General features: G+C 38.3%; 1 protein-coding gene and 1 long non-coding RNA gene across 2 annotated transcripts in view; both read left to right on the top strand.

Moving 5' to 3' along the window:
- The first annotated feature begins 529 nt into the window (after nt 1–529).
- Nucleotides 530–2,994, top strand: LOC136580955 (brain-specific homeobox/POU domain protein 3). Its single transcript, XM_066581900.1, has 2 exons — nt 530–712; nt 1,023–2,994. The coding sequence occupies exons 1-2, from the start codon at nt 590–592 to the stop codon at nt 1,917–1,919; spliced, it is 1,020 nt and encodes a 339-aa protein (XP_066437997.1). The 5' UTR covers nt 530–589; the 3' UTR covers nt 1,920–2,994.
- Nucleotides 2,995–8,251: 5,257 nt separating this feature from the next.
- The window catches only part of LOC136579844 (uncharacterized), a 30,697-nt gene continuing 16,386 nt past the window's right edge, over nt 8,252–22,562 (top strand). Inside the window, exon 1 of the long non-coding RNA XR_010786932.1 lies at nt 8,252–8,364. This is a non-coding gene — a long non-coding RNA (uncharacterized lncRNA). The remainder of the gene's footprint in view (nt 8,365–22,562) is intronic.

Raw genomic sequence — 22,562 nt, 5'->3', positions numbered from 1 at the left:
CATCATGAATTAATAAGTGCTATGAATATGAAATAAATGTAACTGAATGTATCCATGCCTAATAATAATAACATAGGAGCAGAGTCTGGGATAAATGCACACAAGCAGGGGGCTGGCTACTTTGTATCCCTCAATAGAGACTTGTAGTCACGCTTTGCCAGCTGTAATTTTTGTAGCTAGTAATTTCCTCTCTTGGATGCCTTCTCTTTCATTGTCTGAGGAGCAGAGAGCAGAAGATCCTCTTACTAGGAGCCGCATGCTGTGCAATGTAACAGTTCATGCACACAATGGTATCAAGATACATCCTTAGCCACCTGACTGCCTGCTGTTCATCAGGACTCAGGGGAAGTCTGGAGGAGTGAGGGCTTGATGATGCTTGGAGTGATCTCACTGCCTCCAGCTCATCTTTCAGAAGGGAGGAGTCCATGGCTCTCCAAACTCCTCCAATCCAAGAGTTAGAAGGAGGGGTCCAGGCCACTGATACTGTGATAAGAGTCAGACAATAACAACACACTAAAAAGAGCAAAGCTGAACCAAATTGCAACCTGCTCATGCACTAGCCACAAGGCTTTTCACACTGCCCTTCAAGATGATGTCTATGAACAGCAAGCAGCCTTTCAGCATGCATCATCCCATTCTACATGAGCCCAAATATGCTCCTATCCATACAAGCTCAGAAGCCATCCGCAGAGCCTGCCTGCCGGGACCACAGGTAAGCATTTAACATAATCTCCGCACAATATTAATTTGTAATGCCTATGGTATAAAAAAAAATTAGAGATTGTCCAATTTAAAGAGGTACAATCTTTCCAATGTCACTTCCTAGATCTATGTTATGGCAGGTAAAGTGTTAATTTAGTTGCCTAATTTGATTGAACTGATTATTTTGGATAGTTTTATATGTTATGTATAGATGCTGCAGGAATTTGTATGGCATGTGTTACTACTGTACTCGGGAATGAAAAATCAAGATGTTAAGAACTTTGCTAAGATTCTTATATCTATTTTATTCTTATTTGCAGCTTCAAGGCAATATCTTTGGTTTTGATGAAAGTTTACTCAGAGGAGCTGAAGCTTTGGCTGCTGTGGATATTGTATCTCAGAAAACACATCCATTCAAACCAGATGCCACTTACCACACTATGAGCAGTGTGTCCTGCACACCAACGTCTTCGTCAGTGCATCTGCCTCACCATTCAGTTTTAACGACCCACCATTCACATCATCCTCACCATCAGCCTTCACAGGGCTTAGATGGGGACCTTCTAGATCACCTAAACCCTGCACTTACCTTAGGAGGTGTCCCAGATGTCGGATCAGCACCCTCCCATCCCCACGCTCATATGTCTGCCATAAACCACATGGCCCACCATACACAGTCTATGAACCTCTCTCACAACCATGTATTGGCAACTCATACAGCCATGTCCTGCTCTGAAAACGAGACAGATCCTAGAGAACTTGAATCATTTGCAGAAAGGTTCAAACAAAGGAGAATAAAACTTGGTGTAACTCAGGCCGATGTTGGTTCTGCCTTGGCCAATCTGAAGATCCCAGGTGTTGGTTGTCTCAGTCAAAGCACCATTTGCAGGTTTGAGTCTCTTACATTATCGCATAACAACATGGTGGCCTTAAAGCCCATTTTGGAAGCCTGGCTAGAGGAGGCAGAAAGAGCTCAAAGGGAAAAAATGACCAAACCTGAAATTTTTACTGGGGGTGACAAGAAACGCAAGCGTACCTCCATTGCTGCCCCAGAAAAAAGATCACTAGAAGCTTATTTTGCTGTTCAGCCAAGACCTTCTTCAGAAAAGATTGCAGCAATTGCAGAAAAGCTAGACTTAAAAAAGAATGTAGTGCGGGTCTGGTTTTGTAATCAGAGGCAGAAACAGAAAAGAATGAAGTTTTCGGCGACGTACTGAGAAATGGTGCTCTCTGAACTGACACATGAACTGTTCAATCTAAGGAAATTTAGATACATTGAAATCTTGTCTTCATACCTTGGCGTAGAGATGAATTGATAAAGGACTGGGACATACAGTAATCCCCACCTGTAAAGTTGTGCTGGTGAGTGGAAAGCTTGGGATAGTGGTTTTGGTTTGTCGTCTTTGACCAAAACTCCCTTGACTTTATCGAATTCCAAAAATCAAGAAAATAAAAGTACAAAAAAAACAAACCACAAACGAATCAAAAGGAACGGGAAGCAAAACTTGAAATCCTATCTGATGTTTCTCTCAGTTTGAACCCCCCTTTTATATTTATTATTGTACATATTAACCTGTGATGATATTGCACCAGTGGTTAAAGGTTTAAGTTATTTACTTATTTAATTTGCTATAACGCACACAGACCGGCCACACAAGTCCTGGCACCAAATAGAATTTCATTTCGTATGTCCGTACCCCATTGACTACAACAGCCCTTGTCTCTGCATGGTTGTATTCACTCTCCAATAACTGTTTTGTTTCTACCTCATCATTTGCTAGAAAGCACATGTTCCGATCTGTAAGACTCTGTAGGAAGCAGCGAGTAAGTTCAAATAGTCATGACCCTGCAATTTCACTACAAAGATGCTTTGACAATCAAATTAGTTTCTTCACATTTCCCCCTAGGTTCTCCCTTGAAATGGATACGACATTGTATGTAAAAGTGCATATTGTCTATAGCATTTCAGCACAATATCACCATTTGTGTGTTTGTTACATTCATCTGAAGCGGATAATAATGGGCGACATTGGCGAGAGTTTTATATTTAAAGGTTTTAACTTATATGTAATCAACTTCACGGTGGATACTTAAGGTTCATTATTTTGGAAATATTTAAATATTTGCACTTTTTTGGCAAGATACACATTGCTTGGCATAAGAGGGATTTCCCATCTGGTTCTTTTTTTTTTTCTTTTTTTTTTTATAATGGAGCATTTAATTTTCTATGTGTGTAAAGAAAGAAATTTTGTGTCTGTGTATGCTACAGAATTTCAAATAAACCATGCACGATTTACCTCAGTCTTTCTCTGTACTGTTATTTTAATACAGCTGACTGTAACCTTGTAACCAAATCAGAATAGATACGATTCGATATTAAGGAAATGTTATATAATAATGATCTGGAAACCTCTGTGATCGCCAAAAAGAGGTACGAATAAATAGATGTGAAGGGAACATGATACTCTGCTGGGTCACACTGCACTACTGAGGATTGCAGGAACATTGTTTATGGGGAAATGATACTAAAACGTCAAAACAATTTATAATTTTATGTTGAGGCAGTTTTATGTTACTTGCGTATACAAAGCGGGGGGGGGGTATTTTTTAGGAAGTCTTATATTAAGTAATAATTAACAATTGATGTAAAGGTATGCGTATAATGGAAAATATAGTGTCAACAGATTTAGGAAGGAGGTTTATATGTATTTTATATATAGATATATATCTATATATATAGATATTTATTTATATATAGATATATATCTAAATAATATACAAATATAACCATTTTTTACAAACACTGTAAGTTTATTAAACTCTATCAAACATAAGTTAGCTCAACATTTGCAGTATACATATAGTATATATCACAGCATATAAGTGAAATAATATGTAAAATGTCATAAAAAATGTAAGACTAAAAATGACAACTCTCTCATATAAAGACAAATATTGTACAGTTTTGAATGTTATGTTAACTTTAACCTGAGGCATCCAGAATATCTCAGAGTAAAGTCCTGACAGCACACACACTCACCATATTCCTACAGTGATCAATTATTTATAAAATGACAACATTTTCCCAAGTACTGTACTAGAAAACAATAAAAATGCTATAAGAGTTATTGTAAAGTATTTGCTATTAGTAAGCCGTATTATTTTATGCCTAGCAGATATGTCTGGGTGACTGTTAAGTATAGCAAGATTTTAGCAATGGTGAAGAAATGACCCGTTCTTGTTGTTATATTTAATTTCAGAAAGGTTACCCTGTTCATAGAATATTGGAAAATAGAACTAAGCACCTCCCTTGTATAAAACGGCGCACAAAGAAGCTGGGTTTGGCAATATTAAACCTTTCAAGAAGGCCAATAGGAATTGTTGCTAATTATGAAACTATTTGACGCTGTGCCTTAATAAGCTTGGCTGACTAGCGGAATATTCTGAAATATTGTTTGGGATATTACGTGTTCTATGACCATTTATTAGATATTAAACTCTCCAGAGTGGGAAGATTAAATGATTCTGTACTAACGATTCTGATATCCACTTATATGATATGTGTATATATCCAAACGGTAAATTCCTGCGAGCCCTATGCTCATTTTTGAAAATTAACATTTATTTGTATTTTTTTTTTCAACTAAATGTTGGAAAAGTTTTATTGTTTTATATAATATTTAATATTCTTTTGTTAACATTCGATAAAAAGAAAAAAAAAACTGACAGCTCCTTTACACTTCGATTCTGTAAATTCATCCATTATAGATTGAGCTTCTTTCGACAGTTTGGTGACTCAGCAAATTGAATTTTATGCCGGACAGAAAAAGCACATTTTATATTCTTTAATACTAATAATTTCTCTTTCACGGACTATCTAAAGCAATTGAATATTACATGGGTTAATATTAGATCACTTTGGAATGTATGGCTAATATTAATGCTTAACAACATAAGAACAGAGTTATGGAGTTTCTTCACCAAAAGATATATTTTCTTTTACTTACCTCTGTCTGTATTGAATTGTTTCTACAAAAAAATATACATCCTGCATGTGGTGGTAATTAAATGAATATTATGAGTAAAGCTACTTTATAAAAGAAATTCAACATCCTCCTTCAAAAAAATCAATAAGACTTCTTGCTTTGTTTTTAAACTTGAAATTAAAATTAAATGCATTGACTTCAAGCAGAACCATAAAAATCAAAGAAATATTTCATTATCAAGGAGATGAAATGTCAATAAATACTACAAACTAAGTGCACAACAAAGATGCTTTAGTACCAGAGATCAAAAACATATCAGAAAGATTGTCCCACTAGAATTCCCGTAGCCAACATTGATTGGAAATACTTTGTAATTTAAAAGTAAAAGACAACTCACAACAAATACGAGTGCGGGCATTCCAGAAATGACTACAAGCCTGAAATCAGACAGTTAAATTCAACATTGGGTTAGCTAAAAGCACAGCTAACTATGAAAGAAAGCTGAAGCCTATGCAAATCGATGAGCCTGCTTTAATTTTTTTAATATAGAAAAAAATAAAATGACTAATGTAAAAAACACTGAAGCATCACATAGTAAAGGCATGAACTAAATGTAATTATACAAAGCCGGTAAAACTTATTTCACTATTTGATTCAAATTAAAAGTTATTAAGATAGATAGATAGATATGAGATAGATAGGAGATAGATAGATAGATAGATAGATAGATAGATAGATAGATAGATAGATAGATAGATAGATATGAGATAGATAGGAGATAGATAGATAGATAGATATGAGATAGATAGATAGGTAGATATGTGATAGATAGATAGTTAGATATGAGATAGATAGATATGAGATAGATAGATAGATAGATAGATATGAGATGGATAGATAGATAGATAGATAGATAGATAGATAGATAGATAGATAGATAGATAGATATGAGATAGATAGATATGGGATAGATAGATAGACATATATGAGAGAGATAGATAGATAGGAGATAGATAGATAAATAGATAGATAGATAGATAGGAGATAGATAGATAGATAGATATGGGATAGATAGATAGATAGATATTAGATAGATGATAGATAGATAGATAGATAGATAGATAGATAGATAGATAGATAGATATGAGATAGACAGATAGATATGAGTTAGTGCGAAGAAAGAAAGAAAAAAAAGAGAAAGAAAGATGTAAATGTTATTTGTTTTTACGGAATGCTGAAGAACAAATTCTTGACTGGAGAACGTACTCCTACCTATCAAAAATCTATTGAATTCTATACTGTTCCTATAAACATCAAAATCGCCATTTATTTAATTATATTTTGTGTAAAAAAATATAATGTTAAAAGCGGAGTTAATAAAATATCATCAATAATTCAGCAAAGAAGTTCAAAAACTCGGATCTTGTAGGAATTGATTTTGACGCGTGAAGACATTATCAGACATTTATTTTTTAGTACTTTAATATATGCAAATTGTAGGGAATTCCATAATGTTTGAGCGAGCTTTACAATAATCTCTATAAAATAACAACTTTGTCTGCAGATTCAGAACTTAGATAAAACCTAAAATGTGTGATACGAACTACAACTTGTCTTTCATTATCTGCTCCTAAATACTTAAAGTAACAAGACGTGTAATAAATATCATATAAGACCACATTCATCTCCCGGAGTAACACAGAAAAAAAATGATTAGATCTTCCATTTTAGGCATTTGCCATATATTTTTATTGTAACCATTTACAGCTATTTTATATACAACTAAGGCTTCTCTAAATAAAACGGAAATATCTTTAATTCTTTATCTACTATTTTAGCATGAAAAGATATTCTTCTTTAACTTTTAATTGGACCCAAACACTGAAAGCTTATATGTGAGTAATACATTAATTCCAGAATATTATTTTTGTGCTTTTTATGTTTTTTTTTATTCTGATTTTATTTTGAATTAAAAAACATCTAAAAATATATATTGCCTAATAGATTACATTTCAGGAAAATACTGCAGAATTCCAGAACATGGACACAAATAAGGATCATATGAAGACTTTGCCCACAGTTCTACTGAAGAAATAAGTGAAAAGAACGAATGAAAGCTTATTGATTAAAGTTTCAACTTCCAGCTTTAAGACTCTATTAATTGTCCTCCTATATAGAGACTGCAACATAAGTTTGCCACTGAAACAATTAGTTGAGTTTTGTCAAGTGAAAAAGACACTCAGAAATCAATGAAGGCTTGTGAGAATGGTTTAAGTTTGCAGTAAACTTTGTAGAAATGTATCCAACTCTCATTAATGTATCTATCCTTCACTCTAACCGAACCATCACTCACTATGGTTTCAGACTCCCTCAAATTCGCAATTTGGCATTTCGCCTGGGACCACATTAATCCTTTTCTGAGGGCATTAGACAGGGAATATATTTTATTGTGTACACTTTCCCAATGAATGAGGGACTTGTTTTTAATCACGTTAGCATCTCTGAGGTCCTTGTGCTGGCTGCCCTTTTAAATTATGTAGTATTGTTGTTGCTGCGAGAGTGTGTTGTGTTGAGGGTGTGTGTTCACCCAAGACATCTACAGAAACTTTTTTTTTTTAAGCAAGCTGTCAGGACAATGGACAGAAGCACTGACAAGTAAATTCTTACAAATGACTACATGTATGTAGGATTACATAATACTAGGACTATGATAAGGAACACGAACCTGATCAGTGAAATCATCTTATCAACACATACCTAGAATTGCCCCAGTGACCATTTACACATGAACACGCACCTATAGAATAAATGCACCAAATGAACAGATACATATACAGTAAGTGCACAAAATGAACACATATTAATGAACACAGACATAAATTCACAAGTGAACAAACACATGAGTGCATCCATGAAAGTAGGGTAGTAGGGTACTATACATCCAGTAAAGACTATAGAATATATATGACTGATGACTGTTGATATTGTAGCCACCTTGATAACTAGTTACATGCAAGTGCATACTATATATATTCATATATATATATATATATATATATATATAGTTAATGAATTCTTCTTTGTTCTCTTATCTAATTCCTGTTTTTTTTCCATGTAGCGGAAAGCACATTTTCATAAATAGACCTTGGCCAAGTGCTTGGTATGAAAATTTAATGAAGTCTGGATGCTGAGTGCAGCCTGGGGGGCCTTTGAGAATCATTTCAGTGCAACATTAGCAGGGCCCTTCTCTCTCTCTCTCTCTCTCCCTCGCTCTCTTTCTCTCTTACTTTCCAGACACGGTAGACAATCAAGCTTTTCCAGCCCCCTTTTAACTTTACAGAACTGATCCCCTAAATAGAATGGGGCAAACGTAGGGGGACAAGGTTTTATTTTGCTCCCATTAGGTACAAGAAATGTGGAGTGGAATGACCTGATCATAAAAAAATAACAGGTGCCACATCTCACACCCCTAGTATTAAAAGTTTTAAATGCAGGCAATGCAATATTTATCACCTGAGATAATAAAAAGGCAAGTCAGTATTTCCCCGTCACAAATTCAAACAGCTTGACCAAATGCTAAGCCGAGGCATCTATTTGAATTCTATTTGGAAGATTTTTCTTAAGAATGACTCATTTTATCCCTGTTTTAAAGAATGGATCTGTTGACAAGATCCAGGTAAGGTCTTCTGTATTGGGCTTTGAAGGGTTAAGCTTTGTTGAAGGGGGTTTTAATAAGTACTAAAGTCCTTATGAAGTCACAGGACTAAATTTGCATGTTCTGGATGATAATTAATGTTATGCTAATATCTATGGCACTAAAAGAAGGCAAGAAAATTACAAAGCATTTAACAAATAATAAACTATGAGAACACCAGAGACATCGGAAAGGCTTCACAATTAGCAAAACTAACTTAATGAATCATTCAATTGCCTTTGGATTGTCGTTAGCATGATCACTTATCAACCTTTGATCCTTTTCAAGTCTTAGACAAATAAGCCCTGTGGAGCTGAGTCTTTGCCTAGATAGTAATGAATATGTACTGCTATAAAACAATCCACATGAGAGCTTCACATGCAAAATGTCAAAACCAAACTGTTTGCATACTAAAGCAGGAAACAGTCTTTAATTACCCAAACTTTCTGAAACATAACTCTACGAATGATCATAGCTGGAGAATCGTCGCTGTTAGAGCGCTGGAATTTTTTGTTTAAAAAATTCTTACTACATGTGTGCTTGTATGTTGGGCTTAGATGACACTAAAACGGTACATTTGTTGATTGCGTTACCTTCCTCAGGACTGCAAGTTGAACTTGCTGAATGTGTGTGGTTTTGTTTTTGAACCTAAGTAACTTTTTGACGTTTTGTACAAAGAGATTAATTTTCAGAAAACACTCGTAATGTGCAACATAATAACAACAAACATAATAAGTTAGTAACTGGTGACATTAAGCTTAAGAATAGCGTCATAAAAGACTTAGTGCTTTAACAAAATACTAAAAAGTTGAATTTCTTCTAATGCAGCTTCACTACTACGGCGAGTGCTAAGATTATTGTAATTGTGATACAATTTATGTATCAAATTTACTTTCCCATTGCTATAGTAAAAACAAAAAAAATATGCAGAGCTTTGGTCTATATTTGCTAAAAAAAAGATAGATAGATAGAAAAAATGATAGACATGAGAGAGATAGATAGATAGATAGATAGATAGATATGTGATAGATAGATAGATAGATAGATAGATAGATAGATAGATAGATAGATATGTGATAGATAGATATATAGATAGATAGATAGGAGATAGATAGATAGAAAAAATGATAGACATGAGATGGATAGATAGATAGATAGATAGATAGATAGATATGTGATAGATAGATAGATAGATAGATAGATAGATAGATAGATAGATAGATAGATAGATAGGAGATAGATAGATAGATAGATAGAGAGGAGATAGATAGATAGATAGATAGGAGATAGATAGATAGATAGATAGATAGATAGATAGATAGAGAGGAGATAGATAGATAGATAGATAGATAGATAGATAGGAGATAGATAGATAGATAGATAGATAGATAGATAGATAGATAGATAGAAGATAGATAGATAGATAGATAGATTGATATGAGAGATAGATAGATAGATAGATAGATAGATAGGAGATAGATAGATAGATAGATAGATAGATAGATAGATAGATAGATTGACGGATCAATAAATATAAGATAGGTAGATAGATAAATAGATATTTCATAGCTAAATTTGTCATTTAACTCTTAGAGGCTGCACTTTCCTGTATCGTGATACCTCATTGCTTTATATTGAAGGGGATTAACTACATTAAACTCTCTTGAGGTGAAACTTCTGGATATCTTATTAACTTGTTGACCAACATTTTTGTAGAATACGAAATATAAAATATGTAATTTTTTTTTGTATTGAACACTGGTGGCTTATTCTACTGATTTCACAGTCACAAATACATCAAATATACTCAATTTTGTCAAAATGTTTAGATTCTTGGTTTCATTGGACTAAGATTAAGATCTTTACAATATAGAAGATTAGAAACTAAAACTGGATGGACATGTCTTTTTTAGCATTAAACACTATGCTAGTGATGTAACATTTTTGACTGCTTTTCCTTTTTTAAACCGTAAAAACTATTTATTATTATAATGAAGACATTTTATTCCCCAAATTTCTACAGGTCTGACAAAGATTAGATCCAAATGTTAGGATGTTGGACTATTTAACAGTGCATTTAAGTACATAGTAATCTACTGAACACACAATCTGCAGGGAAACCTGGCAGCAAATGTTAGATGTGCCTGCAGTGCCACCACTGGCGAAATTAAGCATTACATTACGTCTATCAAAATCAGTGGGTTATTGAGATATATATATATCTCACAATTAGTTTACGCATTTACATAGACCATACTTATTAGCATGCTCTATGTACATCACTTGATGTCCCCGTTAGGGCTTGTAGTCTAAGCTCACCTATTAGTATGTTTTTGGAACACAGGGGGAAACCTATGCAAACACAGGAAGAACATACAAACTCCATGGAGATGGTGTCCTTTAGGGGATTTGAAGCCAGGATCCAAGCACTGCAAGGCAATAGTGTTAACTAACCACTGAGCCACCATAAACTGGATCCTCTAAAGAGAGAAATATTCTTTGTAGTCACTTACTGGGCTAGCTAATTGATAGAAGTCCAAAACAAGGACCTACCTCATTATTAATTAGAAGACTTAATATGGGATTTTCAAATGGGTTTTCTAAACCAGGCAACCCCTTCAATTCCTATTATCCAAAATGATCTGTAGACATAACACTTCTGGTGTCTCATCAAGTAGACAAAGTTCTCTTTGGTCTGAGTTCAGTGTCTGAGATTAGGAAAAAAAGGAGTTTGCTTTTTTCCTTCACACAGCATCACTCTTGTCCACTGGCTGTGTCCGGTATTACATTTTATCCTAATTCAAGTAAACCTTGCAATACAATACCAGACTCAGCTAACACAATATGTTATATTCTCCAAACTAAGCAGAAAAACTGTACAAGATCCGGTACAACCACATGTGGTACACGGATGGAGTAAAGCTTTTTTATGGACAGTCACATGCTTCTGTTGTCCAGCAGTTTAAATCTCTCTGATTGAACATGATTGCCAAATTCTAAAATGATTGTGTGACTATCAAATTCTAGTTTAAACTATTGCCTGACACGAGGTATGTCATAAGAGGGCATTGGTGGTTAGGTAAGTTCCCAATGGCTTTGGCAGAGCTTTTCGTACCTTGAAATATTTGATGAGAACCAATTCAGTTTGAGTGCCAATTAATTCCAAAGAAACTCCCATCAATGGTGTTTTTTCCTTCCTCTGGATCAACCAGAGGGTGGAAACAGGCTGAACTAGATGGGCATTCTCTTCATTCAGCCCAACATACTATGTAACTATGTAATCGAGTATCTTTGACATGTCAGAATATTCTCTAAAGTTAAATTTACCTTTAAATTGAATTAACCATGTGAGTCCCAAGGGCTTACTAGTGTTAGGTCATGCAGGAGCTATAGGGCCTTTGAAGAGAAGGGTCCAAGCCATGGTTGATCCTTCCCTCTTTGCCACTACTTTGCGAAAACCTCTGCAGGCACTGCATTGTTAGCAATGAAGAAGAGAGGTATTGGTTAAAGGGGGATGGTAATTTTAGTTAGTTTACAAAGATAAAATGTTATGTATCTGGATGTCAAAGGTACATAAAGTAAAAAAAAAACTGTCACCCCAGTGCAAATGTAGTTTCTTCATTCTAAATGCATACTGAGGCATCAGAGACAGGAAACGGCACAGGCACATGCCAACGGCAGTGAAGTTTCAGGGAACCTCTCCCCTCCTCGGGTATCTGCAGTACGCATCCAACAGCAATATATATCAAGACAATGATATGACAATCATCTGTTAAAAACAATAAATAGGAAATAGTACTGAGGATTAGAGATGAGCGAGCATCGCTCTTCTCAAGTAACTGCCTTCTCTTCCGAGCAGGCTCCAGGGGGCGGGGGGGTAGTGGGGGGGGGGGAGAGAGATCTCTCACTCTCCCCCCCCCCCTCCCCTCCACTCTCTCCCGCCACCGACTGCCCCCCGCTGCTTCCCCGAGCAGGCTCGGACTAGAAGGCAGTTACTTGAGAAGAGCAATACTCGCTCGAGTAACAGCCCTTACCGAGCATGCTCGGTCATCTCTACTGAGGAACTTATCACATTCTGTTTATGAAAATTACTGATAGATTTGCATATTTCCCAGAGGAGCATGGATGGCCTTATAAGTTTCCTCATTCACTTTTTAGTTGCTCCCCTTAAGGCAAACTATACCCTTCCTGACCTACTGATAGATCATCATGGTCTTCATTCTACAGACATCTAATAAACAAATGTAACCCTAAATGAAAGTTCATATAATCCGACTACAAGCATTCTCCAAAATTGCATATTTATTTAACCGCTTAGGGGCCATAGAATATAGATGAAAAATCCAATATACATTGTGTAATAATTTAATATTTCCAATTAATTCAGCATTTCTCTCAACCCCTTCCAGCGCCATCCATTGCAAATCAAGTGTTTTATGGCCCATTTAGAAAAAATTCCTGGCCACTCCCGTCTCGCCCCGATTTTTTTTCCGTTCACACTCGACATTTTCACGATTTTGTAACTCTTTCTGAATAGGATCTAATTGCAGATCAGTACTCATTGAGTCTAACCTGAATAGGATGCATGAGCATCTCAGAAGGTATATGATGGTTTGATTGTTGGAAGTAAAAAATCATTTAAGGGTAATGGTAACAAGATTATAGTAAAAGAATATTTTATTGGTTCCAGTGAAGTTACATCATATACCTGTTGTGATGTCCATGCAGCAAGGTGCATGTCAGTCAAACAACTCGTCCTATTTAGGTTAGACTCAATGAGCATTGGTCTGTAATTAGAACTTATGCAGAAAGAGCTAACAATTGGGAGAACGTTGAGTGTGAACAAGGAAAAATCATGATGAGACGGGAGGGGCCAGGTATGTTTTCCAAACAGGCCCTAAAAGATTTTCATTGAAATGGATGGTGGTGGAAGAGGTTGGGGGAAAGGATGAATTAATTAGAAAAACTAAATTAATACAAAAAGAAGTGTATTGGATTTTTTGTCTGTATTCTGTGGCCCCTAAGAGATTAAATGAAGTATAGAATATTGGAGTATTCTTGTTGTGGGATTATATGCACTTTATAAGCTGATGGAAAATGAAGACCATGACCATCAACCAGTAATTATGATGAAGAGCAGGTGAGAAGCTCCTCAGAACTATTTCCTATTTATTGCTTTTTGACAGATGGTGTCATGTGATCACCATGTGATTGTCATGATATATTTGGTGATAGATGTACACTGCTCATGACTAAGAAGGAGGGAGGTTCCCCGAATTGTCGCTGCTATTGGTGTGTGTCTATGCCGTCTCCTGTCTCTGATGCCTCAGTCTACATTTGGAATGAAGAAACTGCATTTGCACTGGGGTGACCATTTGCTACTTTATGTACCTTTGACATCCAGAGATAAAAATTTTTAAATCTAAGTTATATGGTTTTTCCATCTCTGTGAAATAAACAAACATTGGACCATTTAATATATTATATGGCCCGCTTTCTTCCAAATATTCCGCTAATGAGCGCCATTGACATATTTACAATGCAGCTGTCCCCAAAAACAAATAATTCCCCTATTACTTTTTTCAGTGGTTTATGTGTGAAACTGTTAAGGACTTCATAAGAGAAACTATTTCACAGAGCTATTTCTGGTAACAAACAACCATTGAAATTGAATGGCTTACTTCACTCATTAAAGAAGCCTCCCTGTCCAGGTAGAGTGCTGTATTAAAGGGGATATTCCAGGACTTTTATACTGATGACTTATCCTTAAAATAGGTCATCAATATCAGACTGGTGGGGATCCGACTCAGTACCACTGCTGATTAGCTGTCTGCATGAACCGCAGTGCACCGGACCTAGCACAGCTCCATATATTGTGTAGCGGTCATGAATGGTACTGCAAGCTCAGTTCTCAAGCTTGCAGTATTATTTATGGTCGCTACACAATTTACAGACCTGTGATAGTTCCAATGCACCATGGTTTTTACAAACAGCTAGTGGTACCAGAAGTTAAGCTACTGATGTTATCAATAATAAAGTCCTCGAATTTACCTTAAAGAGAAAATTCATCCTTTTATCCTCGTACTTTTTGATTGGCCACTTAGGCCAAAAACTTAATTGCTGGCTGACAGTTATAAGGCCCCTCAAGACAATAAGAAGTGAAAATACTGTATGTATTCTAGTCAAACTACTAACGACCACTTGTCAGTTAGTATGTGAGTGCTTCTCATGCTCCACCACTGGTTATGTCTTACTCCGCCCCCTGGTGACATCATCAAAGGTCCTACAACATATATAAAACAGAGCCTGACCGACAGAAGAACAACACAGTTAGGGATTTTGAAAAGAGGATTACAAAAATAACAAAATGAGAATACAACTAAGCTGTTATTATCTCAGACACAACTCAGCGGTCCTGACAGAAGACACTGACCTACCGCCACCACAGAGATCCAGCGGGCTGAAGGACCTGCGGTGATGTCACTGCTGTTGGAGGAGCCATTGTGCAGTACTGAATACTGGATAAACCGATAGCAGCTACTACCAGGACCAGTGACAATGTGACTGTCATGTGATCACCTGTGTGGGTGGAGTCAGGGATCACATAACCAGGGGTGATCACTGCATCCAGGAGTGTGATGATGTGTGGAATAGCAGAGCTGTGTATGTGTGAGAATCAGGATGTAGCAGAGCTATGTGTCATGTGCTGTGTGTGTGAGATATGTTGAGTCAGCATGCATGTAGTAGAGCTGTGTGTGTAATGTGTTGTGTGTGATGTGTTGGGTCAGCATGCATGTAGTAGAGCTGTGTGTGTAATGTGTGGGGATCATAATGTATGTACCATGCAGCACAGCTGGCACTATAATTTCATAATAATTACTAGTAACCTTGGAAGGTTCATAATGAAAAGAACGCACTATATTTGCATTAATACAAATGGATTCTAGATTGCTGATCAATTAGGTTGGAAAAAATGCAGTAAGAAGACTATTAATTTTTGTAAATACCCATTATTAGTCATAGTCAAAAATCTTTTATTGATACTGAGTTTGGTAGTAAATAGAGATGAGCGAACGTACTCGTTTCGAGTAATTACTCGATCGAGTACCGCCATTTTCGAGTACTTCAGTACTCGAGTGAAAAGTACTCGGGGTCGCCGGGGGGGCGGGGGTCGCCGTGGGTGAGTGGGGCGTAGCAGCGGGGAACAGGGGGGAGCCCTCTCTCTGTCCCTCTCCACCCCACTCCCCACTGCAACCTCCCACTCACCCACGGCGCCCTCCGAATTTTTTCGCCTGAGTACGGAAGTACTCGAAAATCGCGGTATTCGGGCGAAAAAGGGGCATGGCTGAGCACGTTCGCTCATCTCTAGTAGTAAAATATTGCTGTGCAAAACATAATATAGAATATTGGAACAGTTTAATTTAGTTATTCTAAATATGGGCATAAATCATGAGATATGTGAAAATACATGTAATGCTTCATAATATCACCATCAGGGGCCTAACTATAGAGGGTGCAGAGGATGCGGTTGCACCCGGGCCCAGGAGCCTTAGGGGGCCCATAAGACCTCTCTTCTCCATATAGGGAGCCCAGTACTATGAAAAAAACCCATTATAGTTGGGGGCCCTGTTACAGGTTTTGCATTAGGGCCCAGAAGCTTCAAGTCCCGCCTCTGATCACCATAATTAGCTATATTCCCATGCAGAAAATATATTATCAAAAACAAATACATTTTCCAATATTTACCCTATAAACACTCATTGGATCATATATATGGCATCGCCGTGTGCCCAGATCCTATATACCCAATGACATCACTATGAGGCACCACTGTATCCTCCCTACAAACAATGTTTCAGGGCTGAATCCTTCAATTAAATAGGAAGGAATGGAACTCGTCTCGATGTTTTCTCCCATTCCACAATTTCAAATATATTTTTTGAGATTGAAAACTCCTAGCGGCTCCTTTAATAAATTGTTCCCATCATGTTTCTGACATCTAATAGTTACACATTTTGGTGTATATCATCTTGTGCAACAAAATGTGCCATTTTTTGCTATTTTACACCTACCCCACCCCTAAAAAATAAAAAATGGGTGGGACTTAGTGTCGGGGGGGGGGGGGGGGGTGATCGAGGTCTATCAGATTTACCATAATGTAGGCCAAAAATACGGTAAGTTATAGCTGGAATATACATCCGCTCATAACCTGCATAGACTTCAGATTTGGTGCGTGGGCCCTAAGATGTACCAAGTAATTAAAAGGCTTGCACCTCTTAATACATTTGTGCATTATGTCTAAAACTTTACTTAAAGTCCTTTTACACGGGACAAGCTGTTGGGCAAACGATGCCAGACACTCGTCCCAGTGATGTTCGCTCCTGTGCTGTTACATAGGAGCGAGTTCTGTTGGCATTGCTTACAGCATTGCTGAAATAGAGGGGCGGGGAGCGCCCCCCCCCCCCCCCCGCGCACATGTCCGCCTCCATTTACAGTAAGCAGTCGTTCAGAAGTGAACCACTGCTGTTTATTCGCATTTAGTCACTGCTTGCATTTACATAAGATGATTATCTCTCAAATTTCTGCGGGAGCGCGGAAATCTGAACGATAATCGTTGCGTGTAAAAGGGCCATTAGACCAGAGTATAACATGGTCCAAGTAAATCTGCCCTATTATGTCTCTGTATAAGATTGGAGACACACAGAGGTACAGTATAGGCCCACAATACTTCATATTACAGATCCATACACTACAAATCCCAGATCTGGGTTATAACTGTGTCATCAGATAGTATCTGGGGTCACTATGCCTACAACTATGCTACTAACTTAGCAGAAAAATTCAATTCTGGTAGACTCAATGCCCGCTGCTTGTTTACACACTTCCCTTCAATGGGTACTAAACGTAGGCTGCGGTCACAAGGGGCCAAAATCCAGCGGAAATCTCGTGGAATGACCGCATGGAAATACCGCAAGAGTCCTGCGGCAGAGATGCAGCTTCAAAACTTGCGCCGTTCGTCGTGGGTTTTGAAGCGACTTCGCTGCCTGTATCCCACTGTGGCCATCTCTCCCCATAGAAAGAAGAGAGGTCGCCGTGGAAACGGGGATATAATTGACAAGTCGCGGCTTTGATTTCCGCGCAGCATGTCAATGTCAGCGCGGCTTGGATGCAGCGTGTGGACAAGATTTTTGCAAATCTCGTACACTTTGCTGCTTTCTCCCAAGATAAAAATTGCAGGCGGCATTTCTGAGCAGAAAGTCTGCATGGAAAGTTCTGCAGCAATTCCGCCCCGTGTGAACCCAGCCTTATAGTTACTGTAGGCAGTATGTCGATACAGCTACCAATATATATGAGTTCTAAGTAGAAGCCATGCCATCTTTCCACTGTATTGCAGAAGTCATGTTCCCTGAGATAAGATTTACTGATGGGTTTATATGAGAAGGTAACATTCTTTGCACTCCTGAACTTATCTTTAAAAATAAGACAATTAAAGGTTATCTGCATTAAAGGAAATGCTGATGACTTAAAGAAAATCTTCTAAGTCTTCTAGTGTTCAGTAAGGCTTCCCACCAGGATATATCGGAGCCTGCGGGTCGCAGCCTTCAAAGAAGCTTCACTGTGAAAAATCTAAAGCAGATGGGGAATAGACGAGATGACATGTTTGTGAATGTCTAATCCCACGCAGGTGTCTATCAAGACAATCCGCTGGCATGGCCACCAACAGTCCTTCCATAGCAAAACCATTAATATGGAGGTCACATATTGCAGATAGCTCCAAGACATAAGACGTCTCAGACTAGCTCACACGTGTCAAAACCCTAATGGTAATAAAGTCACTTATAAAGCCTGACACTAACTACAAGACTGATACTAACTGTAAAACAATGCATTCCCAGAAAGAGTAAAAATCATTAATAAATACAACTCCTTAAGTGATTTTCATCCTCTTCTTAGACCATAGATTGGCAACCAATATGACCACCAATGGAGCTTCTTAAGAGTTGTCAGAAAACTTCCTAATTGGTAAATCTTCCTTGAATTGGGACCGTTCTGTCCATATGGTATATATAAAATGAACAAAAGCTGTGACCACCAGTAGCTCAGATGACCATCTATATTATGGCTGGGTAGATAGTGCTGGTATATTTGTAAGGGCTCAGTCACAGGGGCTTTTTAACACGTGAACTTTTGTGCGCATAACGCACGCGTTCAAAAATGCGCATGACCGAAGTGAGCAGTACGCAGAAAAAAACGGACTTGGTCGCGTTTTTTCACACAAAAAGTGCGCTGCCCGCTATCCCCTGCTGCGGCTGTGACAGCTGCAGCAGGGGATTCCTTGGATGTAAAACCCCTGGATGCTATCACATCCAGGGGTTTCACCTGTGGTCAATGGGACTGGTTGCAGCCGCGACGGTCCCATTGACACACAGAGAAGATCGCGATCCTCTGCTACAGCTGTGACAGCTATGGCAGAGGATTTCATCATCTCCGGGGGGAGTCCCCTTGTCACTGAACACTGTGACAACATTGTCACAGAATCCAGTGACAAAGGACTCCCCGCGGAGATCAAGAAATCCTCTGCCATAGCTGTCACAGCTGTAGCAGAGGATCGCGATGTTCTCTTATTGAATTCAGCTCTTAGCTGTCATTCAATAGGTCTGATTGGTCACAGTGCTCAGCCAATCAGAGGCAGCCCTTACAGCAGATGGGGATTTTAAATCCACACCTGCTGAAAGAACTTCATAGCAGTTCAGGAGAAGACCCGGCTAATTGTGCCTGAGCTCCAGCAGCTGCGGAGAGGTGAGTATATATTTTATTTTATTTTTTACACATTTTTGGGATGATTTTTTCAGAGAAAGGCTTATATTTAAAGACCTTCCCCGAAAATCACTGCAGGGCTTGCCGGCAGCCCATTGCTTTCAATGGAGTGCTGGCTCCATTGAATTCAATGGGAGAACATCGCGATCCTCTGCCACAGCTGTGTATGTTCTCAATGGGGTCAGCGCTGTTGCCGCCGGCCCCATGGAGCGCAAGGTGAAACCCCTGGATGTGATAGCATCCAGGAGTTTCACATTCAGAAAACACCAATGCTGCAGTTACCTGCGTTTTAACAAACGGTTTCCTATAATTTTCAGCACAGACATTTTTGCGCGTGTAAAATCTGCGCATGTGACCGCTGCCATGGGAAAGCATTGGTTCTATCTAGTGCGGTCTTTTTAAATGCGCGAATAATTGCACATTGAAACACCCGTGTGACTGAGCCCCAAGGTGGAAGGACAAATGCTGACGATAGAGGGAAGAAGGAGCAGAAAGATGTAAGAGAATTCGGGCGGGTGGCTTATTGCTGGAGATGTTGTACAATTGGCAAAAACGTGATATCTAAATGGAGATTAAATAGACATACTGCAGTAGAAAGGCCGGGGGCAAAAATCAACCCAAGAAGACACTCTTATTTGGTGTATGAGTTAGCTTTAGGTGAGCCGCATTGGGAAAACCTTTTATGCAATCTTTACTCTGATGCAATGAACTTTTTTACCTCCGTGGCTCACAAAGTACAGAAGAGAAGGCTTTTGGACTAGATTAACTTTGACAAGCATTTGGGAAATTAAATTCCTTCAGGTCAAGAGAAACACAGTCAGAATCTCTTGACCCGATGAAAAGAGTTTATTTCCCAATAGCTTGTCAAAAACATTTATCTTGTTCAAAATTGGTTAGAAGTACAAAAGTGTTTACAAGGATCCTCTGATAGATTTCACAGAGAGCAACGGGGGGGGGGGGGGGGGGGGAGAAGAACATCATCGTGGTAACAACCGCTTGTATATCCTTTGTGGCTTTTGGAGGGTCGCGTCTAAATACTCGTAAAGGAAACAAAACGAGGAACCCATTCCTGCACTTTATTTTTGCATAAATATACTGATTTTCAAAATAAAGAAATATACATTTAACAAATCCTTACATTTTGGAATACATAAACCCTAATAACAGAAAAAACCTGAAAAACGTATGTGACAAAAGGTATTAAACACTATATGTCACAAAATAAGTGAATAATAATGATTTTGGTAGCCCTAAAAAAGTAAAGCATTACAACCACCACAGGAGTAAAATTGCTAAAAAGTTTGGGTCCTTTAGGATCTAAACACTCTGGTCCTTAAGGGGTTAAGCAAAGGGTCATTTTATGCTAATACATTCCCTTTAAGAATATGAATTTGGAGTGCTGCCTTTTAATTTGAAGATATGCTGGTGCCAAAAAGTTGTAAGAGAGACTTTTAAAGACATGTACCCATTCACAAATGTAAGGCTGTCCCTTAGCAAAAATCACCAGTGGGAAGGAGGGTAGTTGTGATTGCATAGTGCATGTTATCCAGCTCCCATAGGAGTCTATGGAAAGCACACACCAAAGACAGGTCAGGTCCTATCTTTTCTCGCACCACGGACCTTAGATGTGAGTTTGCAGTTCATCTCCTATCTTTGATTGGTGCAAGCTTTTGCACATCTAAAATTTCTTCATGTGAATGCTTCTATAGGAAACCATTGGTTCCATCACAAGAGATCTTTTCATATGCCTAGAATGCGCGAAAACAGCGCTATAATCCACTTTTAGGGGTATTGGTGAAGTTCCCATTCAGACCAAACCAAATTTTTTTGCCAAAGTTCGGAGAATTGGCGGAACCAAACTTTTCAAAAGTTTACTCAATGCTACTCATGGAATGTTTTCTCAATAAACAATAGTAAGCATACTTGTATTTGGTATCCCCATTCTTGTAATGAGGAAAAAGGGAAAATTACCCCTTAATGTTTATTGAAGTATTACATTAAAAATAAAAAATCTGGGAGAAATAGATTTTTTGAATAGATTTTCCACATAACTGAACTAAACGATCTCATTACAAACAAAGTTCAGAAACGTCCTACATTCCATTCTCTACGAAGTCCTTTGCCTCTTGTTCCTGATGAGATGGGATGGGAAACATAATTGTTTACAAATTGCAGCAGAATGAAGTAACAGTTTGATCATGTTGGCCGGGGAGCGTTCCCTGTGTCTCTGAGCTGGAGTGGATGATGAATGGAGAGCATGCTGCTTAATTTACTACTCATCATTTGCATAACAAATCAAATGCTTTCAGGAGGCACAATGGCTTCACAAGTTACTGGGTGGGAGCAGGTCGATTGTATCAAGCAGCTATTTGTGAATGGGCTTGGTCAGTTAATGAAATAATATTTTTTTGTGCTTTTTGCACTTTCAATGTGACTGAACGTCCTTTTACATGGTCAGATCATTCACTTGACAATTAGGCTGCCTAAAGGGATCAGTGATCAGTCAACGTATGTCATCTGATCATTCAGTATGAGCAACTATAGAAAGGTTTGGTAAACATCTAATTTCTTGCCATCCAATAATGTACCTCCTCTCAGACTCTATTAACTGGGCGGTATCTCTTTGATTGCATCCTTGAGACATATCTAGCAGTTAACAAGCTCTATACAAGTGGAGAAAGAGGTTCACAGCACACAAGTAGCCTCTAAAAGCCTTTTTAGAGGGCAAGGGTAGAACCCCTTTTAGGGCCTCACGTGGCAAGACTATTTATCTAATCACACCACAACTCTAATCATTTGCATATCTGCCTGAGATGTAACTGAATGCCAAGTTTTGCAGCAAAACGACAAATCCTTCTAGGTGCTTGATTTTTTTTGACTAAGGCCTCGTTCAGATGAGCGTGCATTTGCGTGCACGTATGTGCGCACAGATCCGTGCATCCACGGATGTGCCAAAACATGGGTGAATGCAGGTCTGTGCCCATTGCCTTTAATGGGGCTACCGCTGCTGCTGGCTGCCCCATTGACAGCAATGGGCTGCCGGCAACCCTGCACTGATTTTCGGGGAAGGGCTTTAAATATAAACTCTTCCCTGAAAATCATCCCTGGCTTGTGTGAAAAAAGATATATATGTACCTACCTCTCCACTGCTGTCAGGGCTCAGGCGCATCTATCCGCTTGATCTCCTGGCAGTGTAGTGAAGTTCTTTCAGCAGGCATGGATTTTAAATCCCTGCCTGCTGAAAGGCCTGTATCTGATTGGCTGAGCGCTCAGCCGATCACAGGCAGTGCTCAGCCACTCATTGAATGACAGCTGAGAGCTGCATGTGATTGGTCAGAGCGCAGGCATAATTCAATGAATGG

Source organism: Eleutherodactylus coqui, chromosome 10, assembly GCF_035609145.1.
Source record: "Eleutherodactylus coqui strain aEleCoq1 chromosome 10, aEleCoq1.hap1, whole genome shotgun sequence".
Classification (NCBI taxonomy): Eukaryota; Metazoa; Chordata; class Amphibia; order Anura; family Eleutherodactylidae; genus Eleutherodactylus; species Eleutherodactylus coqui.
The sequence above is the reverse complement of the archived record's forward strand: the minus strand, read 5'-3'. Positions and strand labels throughout refer to the sequence as shown.

Excerpts from the sequence above, each read along its gene's own strand:
- LOC136580955 (XM_066581900.1), top strand. The coding sequence starts at position 590 with ATGATGTCTATGAACAGCAAGCAGCCTTTCAGCATGCATCATCCCATT. Across the intron at positions 713-1,022 it reads CCTGCCTGCCGGGACCACAG|CTTCAAGGCAATATCTTTGG; the intron begins GTAAGCATTTAA and ends TCTTATTTGCAG.